At 40.8% G+C, this 15,175-nt stretch overlaps 1 protein-coding gene across 8 annotated transcripts in view; it reads left to right on the top strand.

Annotated features, from left to right (window-relative positions):
• Positions 1-15,175, top strand: part of DGKB (diacylglycerol kinase beta) — a 686,362-nt gene that overhangs the window by 300,729 nt on the left and 370,458 nt on the right. For all 8 annotated transcript variants that reach the window (XM_072650808.1, XM_072650809.1, XM_072650812.1 and 5 more), the window contains 3 exons: positions 325-441; positions 7,245-7,318; positions 13,848-13,922. In XM_072650808.1, the coding sequence (XP_072506909.1) occupies positions 325-441; positions 7,245-7,318; positions 13,848-13,922 (266 nt within the window). The remainder of the gene's footprint in view (positions 1-324; positions 442-7,244; positions 7,319-13,847; positions 13,923-15,175) is intronic.

The raw sequence follows: 15,175 nt of genomic DNA, 5'->3' as shown, positions 1-15,175 counted from the left end.
CTCCTTTGAAATAGGTAGACCACAAGCCAATTACACTGAGAGTTTATGAAATACATCGAGTGTGAGATTTTCCATAATTTCTTTTATTTGAGAATCCTGACTAGGAAGGTTGTTTAACTTTCTTTCCCCTTTCTTTAATTTTTTTTTTGTTAATGGTTTGTCCAAACTGCTATCAATGGTATTAATAGGACCTGTTCCAATGGAGTGAGGTAAAATCAGCTGCTCTTAACCATGTTAAAAGTTCAATTTCATTTTGGGACAAGAAAAAAATAAATGAAATTATTTTATGAAGATGAGGCAGCATATTTATTTCCCTTCTATTAGGATCGCCAAGGAACCGTGAACAAGGACAATGAATCCTCCCAGCAGGCCAACAAAGCTGGGGACAAGAGCAAAATGCAGAGAGCCAACTCAGTGACCGTGGATGGGCAAGGCCTACAGGTGGGGCATTTCTTCTGCCTCCCAACGTCACCACCACCATCATTATTGCTGTTGTCACATCACCATATTTTTATTTTGTTCCTTCCAGCCTCTTTGGGGCATTCATCTCCAGTCATCAGTCCATTGGTGTAAGCCCTGAGTTTGATTTGGGAGGGAGTCTCCTGGGTCTAGTTAGAAAATGGATCAAAACGTCTACCTTCTAGGTGAATATCGCAATGTTCTTTGTTTGATCTAGCTTCAGTATTCATGATGGTCAAACCTCTAGTGGGCTAGCAGACCCCTGCACTGTGGGGTCTTCAGCATGGGGTTTTGGCCTATTGAGAACTCCGTATGAGTATGGGAAGAATCAGATTTTAGAATCTTCATGACAGTAAAAAATATACAAACAAATGCTTCAGGTAATATGAGAATAGATATTGGTTTTTGTTATTTGGTTTTCGTGAGTTTAAGCAAAATTTTATTTCATTAAAATAGAAATATATATATATATTTACATTTATATTCTCTATCAATATATACATATATAATATACAATCACCCAACATATAAAATATTGAAGACACCTATGCTAATATATGTTTGCTCCTAGGATACATCATCCATGTAAGTGAGAAAACTTACTCTGATAATTACTGTGATCAGCTGTAGATCACCTCCATCTTCACGTATGCTAATTAACTCCTCTGCTTGGTTCTGCCATGTCCTACCTGTGTGACCTTAGACAAGTCACTTAACCGTTATAGGCCTTCATTTTGTCATTAAAAATGACTAGATGCTTTCAAAGATTGCTTCCACCTCTAAATCTGTAGCCATCTAAGTTGCTGTAACTAAAAATAACCCTTAACTTTAATATCATCTTCCTCATTGTTTTCATGAAAACGTTTTGATTTTATTCATTCCCCAAAGTAATGGGGTGGTGATAGAACACTGAGCCTGGAGTCAAGAAGATCTGAGCTGAAATCTAACCTCAGACACTTAGCTGCATGACCCTGGGCAAGTCATTTAACTTCTATTTGCCTCAACTATTAAATGGGGATAATAACAGTACCTGTCCCCCGGGGTTGTTATTAGAATCAAATGAGATCATACTTGTAAAGCAGTTAGCATAGTGTCTGGAACATCATCTAAGTGCTGTACACGTGCTAGCTAGCATTTTATTTTATTTTATTTTTTTATAGACATACCGTCATCCAGGTAATAGTAGCATTAACCAGAATTTGGGCAAGGGTTGTGGCTAAATCCAGTGTACACGGTATTATCAGCATTCTCAGCGTGTTGGACTTCTTTGAACTGGTCTCTAAGCTCATAAACTAATTTGTTTGTAATTTAATCACATGGACAGAAACACATGGAAGTGTTCGTATTGTTTAGTTATGAAAGGCAAAAAGAGGAAAGAGAAAGGACCCAGTCCAGCCCCTAGCTATTTCCAAAGTCACAGGAGAGAGAAATCGATTATTTTGCTGTTTTGCTAATAATGGACTTCTTCAAGTAATAAAAATGGCAGTACTTTATCAAGATTGAGGAAAAAGAACTGCCAGAAAATTAATTTAATCCGTAAGCTTTAAAAAAAATACATCATGAGAAAGCATTGAATTGCAGCCGCGTTTGCATATAACTCACTGACAGCAGAGATGTGCGCGGCTTAGAGAAGGTGATTAATCATAGTTAAGAACATTCATCTTGCTCCTTTCTAGCTAACCAGCGTAATGATCAGGATTATTATTTCTAATTAGAGGAAGTAATAGATCATGTATAACCTTAGCATGAGCCTCATTAATTAACCCACGTCCTAGGGGACTTCACGTAGAGGTAGTTGGGTTCTTCATCTTTGTCATCACTGGGGCAGAGGTTTACCCCTAATACCCATGATCACAGATTATGGACATGGTAACACATCGCAAGGACTGATTGAAATGGAAAAGATGCAAACATCCACATGCGCATCCTCCATGAAAACATCATGGTGCCATTGATAGCACAGATGCCCCAAAATGGACTTTTGAAGATAGAGCTCTTAGTCATATGATTCTCCATTATAGGAAAGTTTCCCAGAGGAGACTTTTGTTGGAGAAAAGCATGGCTTCCCTAGATAATGTTATTACCCAAGATGAGAGTGTTTCTTGGTGGATACTCTGCTTTCTCCTCCAACTCATTGAGTTTCAAGCAGAACTATTCACTTTTGCTTCCTCAGAGTTGACTCCCCTCTCAGTGGAAAAATCATGGATTCAATCTCCAATTCATGTTCCTTTTCAGGCCAGACCTCCATTTCTTTCATGCTTTCCATGGCTAAACAGAAGCCATTAGAGATTAGAAGGCCCTTCTTTCATTATCCCAAGAACACGCCTATAGGGTTGGACTTCACTAAGGTTATTCCATCAGGACACATTACAAGGAAAAAGCATAAGCTCACCTACCAGGTACAAAGGAAAGTTTCTACACCATGTCAGCAAGCATTGACTTTTCATGAATTTTGGTCCAGGGATGCACAAGACTTCCTTGTAGAAATGGTTTGTCCAATCCGTGTTGGTAAAGCAACAGGCCAGCTTTGGATTGTGATTAATCACTCCCAGAAATACATGTGTGATGTTGCAATCTGGCATATAGTAAGTGCATAATAAATGCTTTTTGATTGTCTGGTGGCACCATTTTCCATTCCTCTTTTCAGTCCAAGTTCATTATCATTTACTCTTTGCCTTCTGAAAAGTGATCATGACCTATGATTTTCACATATGTGTGTATGTATATGCATATATATGTACTTATGCATGTACATATGTGTATGTGTACACACATGTATATACACATGTATACATAAACATATTATATATGCATATACACACATATTAACATATATGCATGTACGTATGTATCCTGTCATGGTGATCCCTTGTGGCTCTTCAGGATAGATATGTCTTTCCATGTCTGTGTAAGATTTACCCTTACTTTATCTCATCACATATCATAAAAGTGTTCACGTGTCCATGCATTCCTGCCAAGGTATTGGTGTGTATAGGGATAAAGGTAGGCCCTCCCTCCTCCTTGCCAATATAGTATCCCCCATGACTTCTTTCCCTGCTTCCTTAGCCAATGGGTCACGAGTTCTGTCGATGCTTCCCCTTCTGACCTCTGGGCCTTTTCCACCATTGTCATGGTCCTACTCCAATTTAGGACATAATCAAATCTTGTAGGCGTCCTGTTTCCAGGACCTTCCTCCTTCACTTTATACTTTGTGATACTGTTACGTGATAGGCCCAAGACATTGCTTTCATACTTTCATTCCATTCATTCCTTGATTAAAACAAAGCCAAACAGAAAAGACACAGTGACTCTGTTCCCTACAAATCTCAGGCTCTTCCCAAGTCAGAGTTGAAATTATCTTTCCACTTTTGCCCAGCCCCTGCCTTTCACAAACTCCATGTCCCATTTAGGTTGGTATAGACCAAGGGTTCTTAATCTCTTTTTGTATGTGATGGACTAGATCCCTTTGGCCCTCTGGTGAAGTCTGCAGATTCCCCTCTCAGTATTAAGCATGGATTATAAAGCAAGTCAATTATGTTAAAATGCATTTATCCAAATTTATGTATGAAAGATGAACTCACATATTTATTGACCTCAGGGTAAAAATCCTTGGTGTAACCATTGCATTATTGTGTGTGTGTTCATCTTTTGTTGCTGAAGGAGACCATGCCATCAGAGAAATGATGACATGACTTGCACTTGACTTTGTTTTGAGGGAGGGCTGCCATTGAATTATACCAAACTGGAAGAAGCCTTAACAATCAGCCCCTTGTCTCTTTCTATGAATTCTTTCTATTATCACCTCAACCATTATGCCACTTGCCCCTAATTAAATACCCCACCACTACCCCCAGTGATAGGAAAACTGATATCTGAATGGTATGTCCCTTTTCATATACAGTCAGAAAATTCTGCTTTACATTGAGCTGGGCATACAGCAAGACTAGCTCCTCTGATGTGAGGACTGCTCATCTACCTTTGGTGTCTCCTTGGCAGTCATGCATGGCAGTCATAACCCAGTAAAAGCATCATGTCAGATGGGCTAAACCAGACTAAGGGTAACTGAAAGGACTCAAACCCAATGTCAAGTTAGGGGGTGTCTACCCCAAGCATGTGAAGACATCCCCTGTGGAATGGGCAGAAGAAAACAATTTGTTCCAATGGCCATGAAAGCAGCTGAAGCAGGCACTGTGAATTGCCTAGTGCTGGATTAGACATTAAAAATGCCAAGATTCCTCCACTGCATCCCGGGTCATCACCAGTCACCTTGATTTTTGTCTTGTCACTGGATTTTGATGATTTTGGAAGAGAAAGTGAGGCTGAACACTTTGTGCAACTCCGCCTCACTTAAATCCAGTGCATTCTCAAGGCAAGCATTCACCCCACGACGTCACTGGTCCTCTTTGGAAACAAAGGACAAACAACAATACTTGGCTTTATAAAATCTTCCTCCTTATAAATTTGACCTATTAGATTCTGCTATTGCTACAGCTGAGGGGCAGCATGGTGGAGAGGATGGGGAGTCAGAAGACATCAGTTGTGTGATCAAGGACTTCTCCCAGCCTGTTTTTTTATCTATAAAATGGAAGTGATGGCAATACATGTAGTATCCACCTCCCAGGGTGGAGTGAGGCACCAGTCATTGAGATAAGGTATATACAACACTTCACAAACTGTTTAGTGCCACAGAAATGACAAGCCAATATGATGGCACAGAACAAGTTGAATCTCCCTTCCATATATGAGAGGACAGCTTGTTCACTCCTAAGTCTCCTCCTCCTCCTGGGAATTCAACTAGTACTTTTAAAAGACCTCCACACGAAAATGTTTCACTGCCCTCTCTCTTTCCCACAATCCTCTGTGGGACGAGTTCCATTTTCATAAAATACCAGAATGTCCAAACCCTAAAAGCCAGAAAGGACCTGAACAGTCATGTCATCTCACCTACATCCCAAATTAGCTGCTCTACAACCTGCCTGGCAAGGCCCATCTTAGGTAACTTCCAATTACCCCCAGGATTCAAATACAAAGTCTTCTTGGGGTATTTAAGAATTTTCCAATCTCCCCCTTCTTACCTTTCTGGTCTTTGCCCACTCCCCTCCCTTCCATGCACTCTGAGATTCAGTCCTACTGACCACCTGCTGCTTTTTCATGGAGAATCCCATCTCTTCTCTCCAGGCCTTTGCAGGGACATGCCATGCCATGCCATGCCAAGAATACATTCTTTCCCCAGAGCCTCTTGAAATCCTTGGCTTCTTTCAAGACTGCTCAAATTTCACTTTAGCATGGGATTTCCCTGGTTCTATCCCACCTCCCTCCCCCATTTGAGCCTTTCCAGCCCCTAATGACCTTCCTCCTATCCAATCAATCAGCAGGCCCTGGACTAGGCACTGAGGATTAAGGAATAAAGAATGAAGATTTTTCTCTCTGTGTTTGTATCTACCTTTTGATTTTCTGCTTGTATTCCCCCATTAGGAGGTAAGCTCCTTGAGGACAGACAGTGTTTTTGTGATTCTTTGAATGCCCAATGCTTAGCACTTGATTGACCATGTAAGCCCTTCAGTTGTTCTATAGAAGGCTCTGACTAGTGACTACCATTCATAATATGTTCTGGATAATTGGTATGATGTACCCAGTGCCTGGTTGTCTTTTATTTCTTCTTCTCTAGTGAATATCCCACTGTCATAGGTATAGTCAGCAAATAACAGCAGATGTTCCAGACATTTATCTTAGGATAAGCTCTTAAAAGGAATTTTTTAAAAAGTTAACTTAGAGCAGACAAGTTGGGAAGAGTTTCCTGGACACCAAATAGACACTTCTGAATGATGGGATGAGAAAGTGGAGGGATAAAAGTGAATCCCAGAGGGGACTGGAAGTACAATCATGGAGAGCTGTCAAAGATAAGAATCAAGGCAAAAGCAAGGAAATTGAGTTGAGTGATAAATGAAACTCAGAGCTTGTCAAGAAGGAGGTGAGAAAACACTGAGAAGAAGGATGTTGGCAAGGAGAGTGAGGGGCAAGAGTCAGAGCTCACAGAAAGTTTCTTCTTCAAACTCATGGGGAAAATCAACATTTGGGGATAAGTATGTAGAGGGGTCCTAACTTGCTGACCAGCCCTGGCCAGACCTCGATCGAGTTTGGTTTCTAAGCCCCTGCACCCTCACTGTGATGCCTTTTCCTCATGTGATGTCCATATCAGGCCACCATTTGGGGAGCCTAGACCAGTCTTCTATTCCACCTTTGGCATTTCCTCCTTCCTATTATCATGTACTGGTCCTATATTCCCTGTCCTGAAGACTTGGCTAAGACCAGCTAGAGAATTTAGAATCATAAGATTCTAGATTTAGTCCTAAAGGGATCTTACAGGTCATTCCCTAATTTTATAGAAGAGGAACATGACAGAGACCAGAAGTGAATCTTCTAATTCTAAAACTGATGGTTTTCCCACTTCTTGACAATGACCGCCAGTAATCACAGTCTGATATTAGAGCTATAGAGCTGGAAGTAACTTTGGGGGTCCTCTAATTCAAACCCACTGTTTTGTGGAAAACAGAAGTACAGCAAGGTCAGGTGGCCTGCCCAGGGTCACAGAGGAGGTTAGTACTGGAGTGACCCCACCTCTTAATATATCTACTCCTGTTCCTTCATTTTTCCATGCCACAATTGTTAAATGTGCTCATTCTCTCCAGTCCGGCACCCCAGGTTGATTTGCCATTGTTCATTTGATTTTGCTTTACCAGACCAGACCACAAGAACTAATGACCTTGTCTTTCTTTTTCCCCTAGATTACTCCAATTCCTGGCACTCACCCACTGTTGGTTTTTGTCAACCCCAAAAGTGGTGGGAAGCAAGGAGAAAGGTTTGTGTTCTTGGCCCTTCTTGTTCTGTCGGTCAGATGTGTATAAAAGCATTGACATGAACGTTATGATGCGAGGTGGCATCACTGGAATTAATGACATAACTGAATGCCCCAAGAGGTAATGTGGCATAATGATTAGAGACCTGGCCTCCTATCCAGAAAGGCGTGTGCTCAGGTTCTGTTGCTGATATTCCCTGACTGTGTGATCCTGCCCTTGTCAGTGTGCATGGCCCCTCTGAATCTCAACGTCAGGAGAAGAGGATACCATACATTGTGGAGGTAGTTTTCTCTTCCAGAAGTTCCCTGTTCTAGTGAAATCACATGCCTAGGCCCTCTCCCTAAATAAATGTCCAAGTTGTGATTAACTCTGGTTGAATCTGTGAGAGAAGTCTTGGTCTGATTTCTCCCCCATTTTTCATAGTTATTTTATATCTGGAGATATTTTAATATAGTAATGGGGATTTTTATGAACTTTTTTATTGCCTTAGTTCAGGATTCGGTATTTTATTTCATGCTATTAAAATAATCCACAAATCATTCACTTTTGTTTCCTGTGATCCATGACCACAGCGGGTAGGATCATTATTATGTCATTATGCTTCTTCCACTCTTAGGCCAAGCAGAGGGATTGTGTATTTACGTCTATAGAGAGAACATCGATGTACATTTATGTAAAAAAATGACATAAGGTCATGGGCTGTTCAAGAGGAGGACTGACTGGAGAGTATGTATATCACAGTTGTTAGCAGATCTGTAATGAGGGTGAACCATTTGGGGCTTTGTCTTAGGACACTACATCCCGGGAAGGTGCTTTTCACCATAGCCAATTGAATTTGTTTTGTGCCTGCTCTGCCTCCACCATTCAGCAAAGAACCCAGCCCCTTCCTTTCCTTGGGTTGTGTCAAAATGGCACCTCTCTTTCTGTCTGACTGCTGCCAAAACGTGGTCATGTCCCCACTCCATACCACTAGGGTTTGAGGAGTTGGGGCACATTCAATGCTTGGCTATACAAAATGTCCTAGAGCTGGAGGAATTTTTCCAGTAAACATTCTTGGAGGAAAGAAGGCCCCTTCCCCATCCCTACAGGGGCTTCATTCACTTTAAGTAGACAACTATTGGGAATAAAATAAGCAGGTATATATACACATACATACATATGTGCATATATGCATATGTAGATATTCTAGTATTTATGTATATGTGTGTCCTTGTGCAAATATGTGTGTGTGTGTACAAATGTATGTGCACATAGGGACTGGACCTCTGATTACTCTGATATAGGGAACTCCCCATACCAAAGCAGAGAGTAGGAGGTATGTAGTTTACCATCTTAGAGAGTTGTCCAAGGGGACTGAGATCTTTAGTCACTTGCCCAGGGCTGGCCCCCGTCAGGAGGGGTCAGAGGCATGACTGGAACCTGGGGTTTCCTGAATTCTGTTCATTATGTCTGTGTGTGCACACTGGTTTGGAAATGACATAATATAAAATTGTATTGCCTTCTTAGGCAGGCTCTCTCTCTTCTCTCCTCTCTCTCTCTCTCTCTCTCTCTCTCTCTCTCTCTCTCTCTCTCTCTCTCTCTCTCTCTCTCTCTAAATCTATATAGTAAATTTTGGAAGCCTATGTATGTGTGTATGTATGTCTATTGGGGATATATCTATATATATGCGTGTGTTTATAGCTCCAGTCCAATTCAATTCACCTTTATTAGGCACCTATCTTGTTCCAGGCACCATGCTAAGGGTTGAGGATACAATTCATAAAGAGACAAACCATCCTTGCCCCCCGGGAGCTCACAGTCTGAGGGGGTGAGAAGGGGACGCTGAGGGTGTGCTGCATGAGGTGATCTTGTTCCCTGGAGTTAAAACCCAGCAGAGTAGCAGATGCAGAGTGAAGTGAGCTCCAAAGCACTGTTTCTACCCTCAGTAAAGGAAAGAATTGGGAGGAGTTTGAGATGCCTCCTTCCAGCCCTCCTTTAAGAGCAGAAAGGAGGCTGAAGGAGGTAAGTAATATAAGTCAAGGCTTGAGTGAGCAGCCTGACGAGGAGATTAGAGGTGATGAGCTTCACCAGGGAAAGGCAGCTGGTTTTTGTGGAGTTGAAACCAGACAAAGTAAGAGCTGTAGATAGACAGACAGACAGGCAGGCAGACAGGCAGACAGATAAATAGATAGATAGATAGATAGATAGATAGATAGATAGATAGATAGATAGATAGATGGATAGATAGATGGATAGACAGATGAAAGTATATATACATATACACACATTATATATTATATATAGATATAGATAGATCTAAGAAAGCTTTCATGTAAGAGGTGCTAGTCATCCCTGAACACCCCACCTTCCCCTTTACAGGGCTGCTCATCCACTCAACTCTCACCTGAAGCTTCAAGAAGCTATGGTATGGGCAGAAGCCACACCCTGGTAAAACCAGTTCAGCATATGGGCTAAACCAGGTGGAGAGAAACCACCAGACCTCAACCTACCCCAAGCTTGTAAAGACTTCCCCCCAGTGGAATGGGCAAATAGAGCAATTTGTCCCAAAGGCCAGGAAGGCCGCTGCGCAGCTTGGTCTGACGCTGAAGACACCAAGGTCATGCCTTGTACTCTGGATCATTGAGAGTTGTCTTGATTGTTGTCCTGACACTGAATGTCAATGACTCTGGATGAGAGACTGAGGCTGAAGATTTTATGTGACTCTGTCTCACTTAAATCCAGTTCATGCCCAAGTAAAGACATCACCCTGGGATGTCATTGATCCTCTTTGAAAACAAGGAATGGACTACAGTTAGATAACTATCCTATCTATATCTGCATAGCCTATACATAATTACCTACACATAAAATATTATATATGCCTATATGTAAAACACAGAAAATACTGTTACACACACATATATGTACATATATATGTATATGTCAGGTCTTTAGTTGTTAATATATTCTCCATTGAAAACTGCATTTCTTCATTATGAAATTTCATTGAGATTAATTTAGGGCTAGGTTTTTTTTTAACAGTAAATGAATAGCAGTCATTTTGTGGAGTAAGGGTTTTTGGGTATTTTTCCCCTAGATTTTCAAAAGCACTCAGTGAAATCCTCCCACACTAGTTTGGAAGCCCAGAGATTGAATTTCCACATACACTTTGGTCATCTAGTCAGGGACTCTACCACTATTTCTCCATAGAGCCATTCATTGGTTTCCCAATAGAGCAGAGCTGAATGCCCTGTTCTCTGAACTGTTCTGCTAGAAACTCAGACCCAGCCCTGTGTACTTTCTTCTTCCTCTTCTCTTTGCCCCTTTTTCTGTCTCTTTGTTCTTTCTTTCACCTTTCTTCTTCCTTTATGTTCCTGATACCAAAAACCTGGCCCAAGGAGGAGTGTGGCTGCACTTCCTGCTTCTACAGCCCTGACCTTTCTAGTGTTGTTGGCTTCACTCTTCTCTGACTCAATTTCTTTAAGAAAAAGGCAAATGACTCTCAGGACCCACTTCAGAAAGTTTTCGTGAGAAAAGCCTTTGATGGGGCTTAAAGTGCCATCGAAATACGAGTGACCTTGTCCTTGTTTTCTTCTACTTTCCCATTTTCCTTTATTAAATATCCCAGGAAAACATAGAATTGGGTCTTTGGTCTTGTCTGAGCGTACCAGGATAAGTCCTAGGAATGCTGGTTGTCATCAACATGATGATAATGATGGTGACGACGATGATGGAGGTGGTGATGAGGATGGTGATGATGATGGTGATGAGGATGAGGATGATGAGGATGATGATGGTGATGAGGATGAGGATGATTAATTAGACAGTTAGATAAAAGGGTTACTTAGCCCTGGACAATTCACGTGCACTTCTCTACCTGTCTCTTAATTTGGACATTCTGGAATTGTTATTATATAGTTGTCTTCTCTTCCTGAAGGTCTTTCACCTCATCAGATTTTGAATGAAATAGGACTAAGACTGCATTAGAATGGTGTTATACCCAAATATTATTTTTTGGAGTGATGGGGAGAGGGGAAGCTCACAAGATTCCTTCCCACTGTTTGAATCCACCCAATTTCCTCCTCATCTCTCCTTCTTTGCCCCCAAAGACAATACAAATGACTGTTAAATTGTGGAAGAGCTGTGTACTCAGCAACAAAATTAATGTGTTTAGAAATAAAACTGAGATATTGAAGGCTAATTGTGGAAGTAATGGAGAACGTTCCAGCAGTCCTTTGTATGCAGTGGTTCATAGAGTACCATGACCTTGTTTAACCATAAACATGCCCATAAAGCCTCTTTGAAACCTCAAACATGCCCCAACAGTTTTTGTTATTATAATAATTCATTTTATTTTCACTCATTTCAATGGAGGTCATCTAGACGTGGTTCAAAGACATGATCTTTGGTCTAGTATTCCTTTGTATTTAATGTTCTGCCAGGTTGAGAAAATGATTGGCTCTGGCAATTACCTAAAATAATGGTGATGTAAATGCCTACCCTTTAGACATACTGAAGGCATATTCAGAACAAATTCCAGTAGTAGCTAGGCTGACGTTGAGGAGGAGGAGGATACGATTTTCACTCTGTCCCTATGATGTTTTCATTTGTCCAGCTAAGGCTCCTTATCTTGAGAGCTTTTTATTCCACATGGTTTTGAGATGATGAACATTGAGATATTGTTTTGTCTTAAAATAATATTCTTAAAATTTTGTAGATTGGTGTTACATCCAGGGAAAATGTGAATTAAAAAGTCTGGTTTATGATAATAGCCTAATTCTAAGACAGCTTATTTAATGCTGTTATTAATAATATTGATATGCACATATGATTGTGCACATACATCCCTCTTGACTTTGATCAATCCTCCTACTACCAGATTAAATGGCAGACATGCCAGATGAGTTGACAAGGACCACTGGGTTATTAGTTTTATTCCTGTTGTCATTTACACTCACAGTGCACCTCTCCTCCAAAGTAGAAAATTGAATCTTTTCTGTCATGATTCTGGGTCATGTGGCTTTTAGCATGGAACTGGGTCATGAGAAGCATCTTCTCTCATCTTACATGAAGTACAGTTTCACATGTAGGGAAACAAGGACTTCTTCCTATTAGGTAAAAGCCTCACAGACATGTGAATGACCCAGAGGTGGTCACCCAATAGGCATAGGTTCAAATCCTTCTTACATTTGGCAGCCACTTGCTGTGACTTTTCTCCTGACTCATCAGTGGCTGTGCGATTCATGTGTCTGACCTGGGAGCCAGTAGCCTAAATCCTTCATAAGATCATAGATTGAAAGTAGAGAGACTTTAGAGCCCATTGAACCTAATCCCTTATCTTTTCAGATGAGGAAAATGAGGCCCAGAGAGATAGTCACTTGCCCAACATCACACAAGGAATAAGTAGAAGAAATAGAATATGAATCCATATACGGAGCTATTTATACAAGTGTAGTCTATTCCAAACATAGGAAAGCAGCACCCTCAATACTCATGAGCAAATATGGGCATTTTATCCTGGGGAGGTCAGGTGACAACCTTGTTTCTTATTCACAAAATCCGTTGTGTTCCTTATTTTGTCCCATTTCTTACTAATATCCAGGAATAACATGAATCATGTTTGATGCTTTAGTTATCAATTCATTAGATCTATCAGTAAAGCCTGAGAATATATTGGAATATAATGGAAATATATTCCTACCCATCATTCCTGGTCTATGGTTTCAAAAATGGAATTCTTCCACTCCTTTGATGATACTTTTGTCATATTAAGTACACTGTCATATGCATTTACAAGTGCATATGAGCCCACCAGTCAGCCTTCTACCTCAAGACCTGGAGGAAGGTGGAGATGGTGGCAGAGCAATCTGAGGCTGGCATGCTGCTCATAGATGGACTGCTGTTTGTGAAAAGGAATTGCTGAATTAGTCTCACGTTTTGAGAGCCAAGTGTTAGAGATCAAGGTCTTTTTCAAGAAAGGAGATCTTGGGAAAACGCATTTTTACAAACATACATGACATGGGAGCACAATCACGACAGCTTCCGTTTGGGTAGAGGCTAGTGCCTTCTCCCTGCGTGTTAGGTTGGCAAGGTGCCCCTAACTGTTAGTCATTGCCAGGATGTATTTAGATAAAGCATTTAAGCAACTCAATATCTAGGGCAAAAACATTTATTCTGTCTTCAAAATGAACTGGCCTTAAAATATCTTTAAGGAGGGGAAATATTTCCAGTAGTATTTTAAAAATATTCATGTAATTGTCTGCAAATTGAGATCCTTTGGTGTCCTTTTATTGGGGGAAGGGACTCCGTCTGATTACTTTGTTACTGGGTCCCTGAGCTCCTCTGCTGCTGTTAAAAGGAACCTGCTTAAAATTTCTTTGCTTCTGAGATTTTATCATGTCCTAATAATATATAGCTTTTTAAAAATGACTTTGGAATAATAACTAACAACATGCTAGAATTTATTGACAAAATTAATACAATTAAAAGTAATACAATTTTTCATATCACTAAATAACTGCTTTTCCCCTCTGATTTCTTTCTACTTCACAGAATCTACAGAAAATTCCAGTACCTCTTAAATCCTCGCCAGGTTTATAGTCTTGCTACAAATGGACCTATGCCAGGGTAAGTCTGAGGCTAATGTCATTATCATTAATTCATTTAATATTCTCTAATTAAATAAGCAGGCTGATATACCTAGAAATAATGTGATTTGAATGCACCAGCCAGACCACTAGGAAAAAAAAGTGTAATATCAGCTACCAAAAACAGATCCCAGCTACCAAAATGGCTAATATCCTGTTTCCACTATTTTTTCTCATCCAAATGTGTTGGAAGAAATGAAGGACAAAGGATGGAGGAAGGGTGAATTCTCTGTCCAACTGAGGAAGATGGAACCAGCCTCTCTCCCCCTTACAGCTATAAATAGTCCAGAATTCTCACAGATTAAGAGCAGGGAATTTCACCTAGAACATTATCATGTTTAACCATAAATCTGCCCGTTTAGGTCTTTCATCATGCCACTAATCAAAAGAACCTGAGCTGCAAAGGATCCCTTGCAATACTCACCAACTCATTGTATAATTATTATTCATTGTCATCCACTAACAGGGAGATCTCAGTTTTCAAATATGGCTTATTATTCATAGAGGCATTAGGGCAAAGGAGTTATTTAGTTTGTGGAGTGGATGTTTCTTTTTTATAAAACTGACCAGGGGAAGTGGAAACAAAGGGAACCAGTTTGGTCATTTGGTCTGCCCACTTTTCCTATTGACTATTCTCAACTGGTCCACCATAAAATTGAGTCATGGATCTGCCAGATTCATGGAGAGGGCAGCAGGACAAGCTTCACCTATTGAGAGCAGGGCAGCCTGGTGGGCATAGGAGGTGGCCTTGGAGTCAAAGGCCCCAAGTTCAAGTTACAGCTCTGATATTTATTAATTGTGAGGATCTGGGTGAGTCATTGTCCCCTCCCTTCCTCCAACTTCCTCTTCTGTTCATGCAACTCAGTAAGACAAATATTTGCTCAGCAACAGTTTTGATAAAGCCACGGTAATTGATGCTGGAGATTCAGAGGCCAGAATTCCAGGAAAGATGGGGAAAGAAAAAGGAGGGAGGCAATTGGCAAATAAGTAAAGACAAAATGAAGACAAAGGACCAATAAATCAAAGTGCTCAGACCTGGGAGAATCAGAAAAAGGTGGAGTGTGTGTGTGTGTGCGTGCGTGTATGTGTGCATGTGTGTGTGTGTGCTTCTGTGTGTGGAGAGAGGTTGGAAGCATTTGTGGTAAGACCTATTGGGAACTAGATTCCAAGACGTAGAGGGTAGAGAGAAGGAGCATGCCAGCAGTGAGGGCACAGACATACATATGGAGACAA

This window comes from Notamacropus eugenii, chromosome 3 (genome assembly GCF_028372415.1).
Source record: "Notamacropus eugenii isolate mMacEug1 chromosome 3, mMacEug1.pri_v2, whole genome shotgun sequence".
Lineage (NCBI taxonomy): Eukaryota > Metazoa > Chordata > Mammalia > Diprotodontia > Macropodidae > Notamacropus > Notamacropus eugenii.
This window is presented reverse-complemented; position numbering and strand designations above follow the sequence as displayed.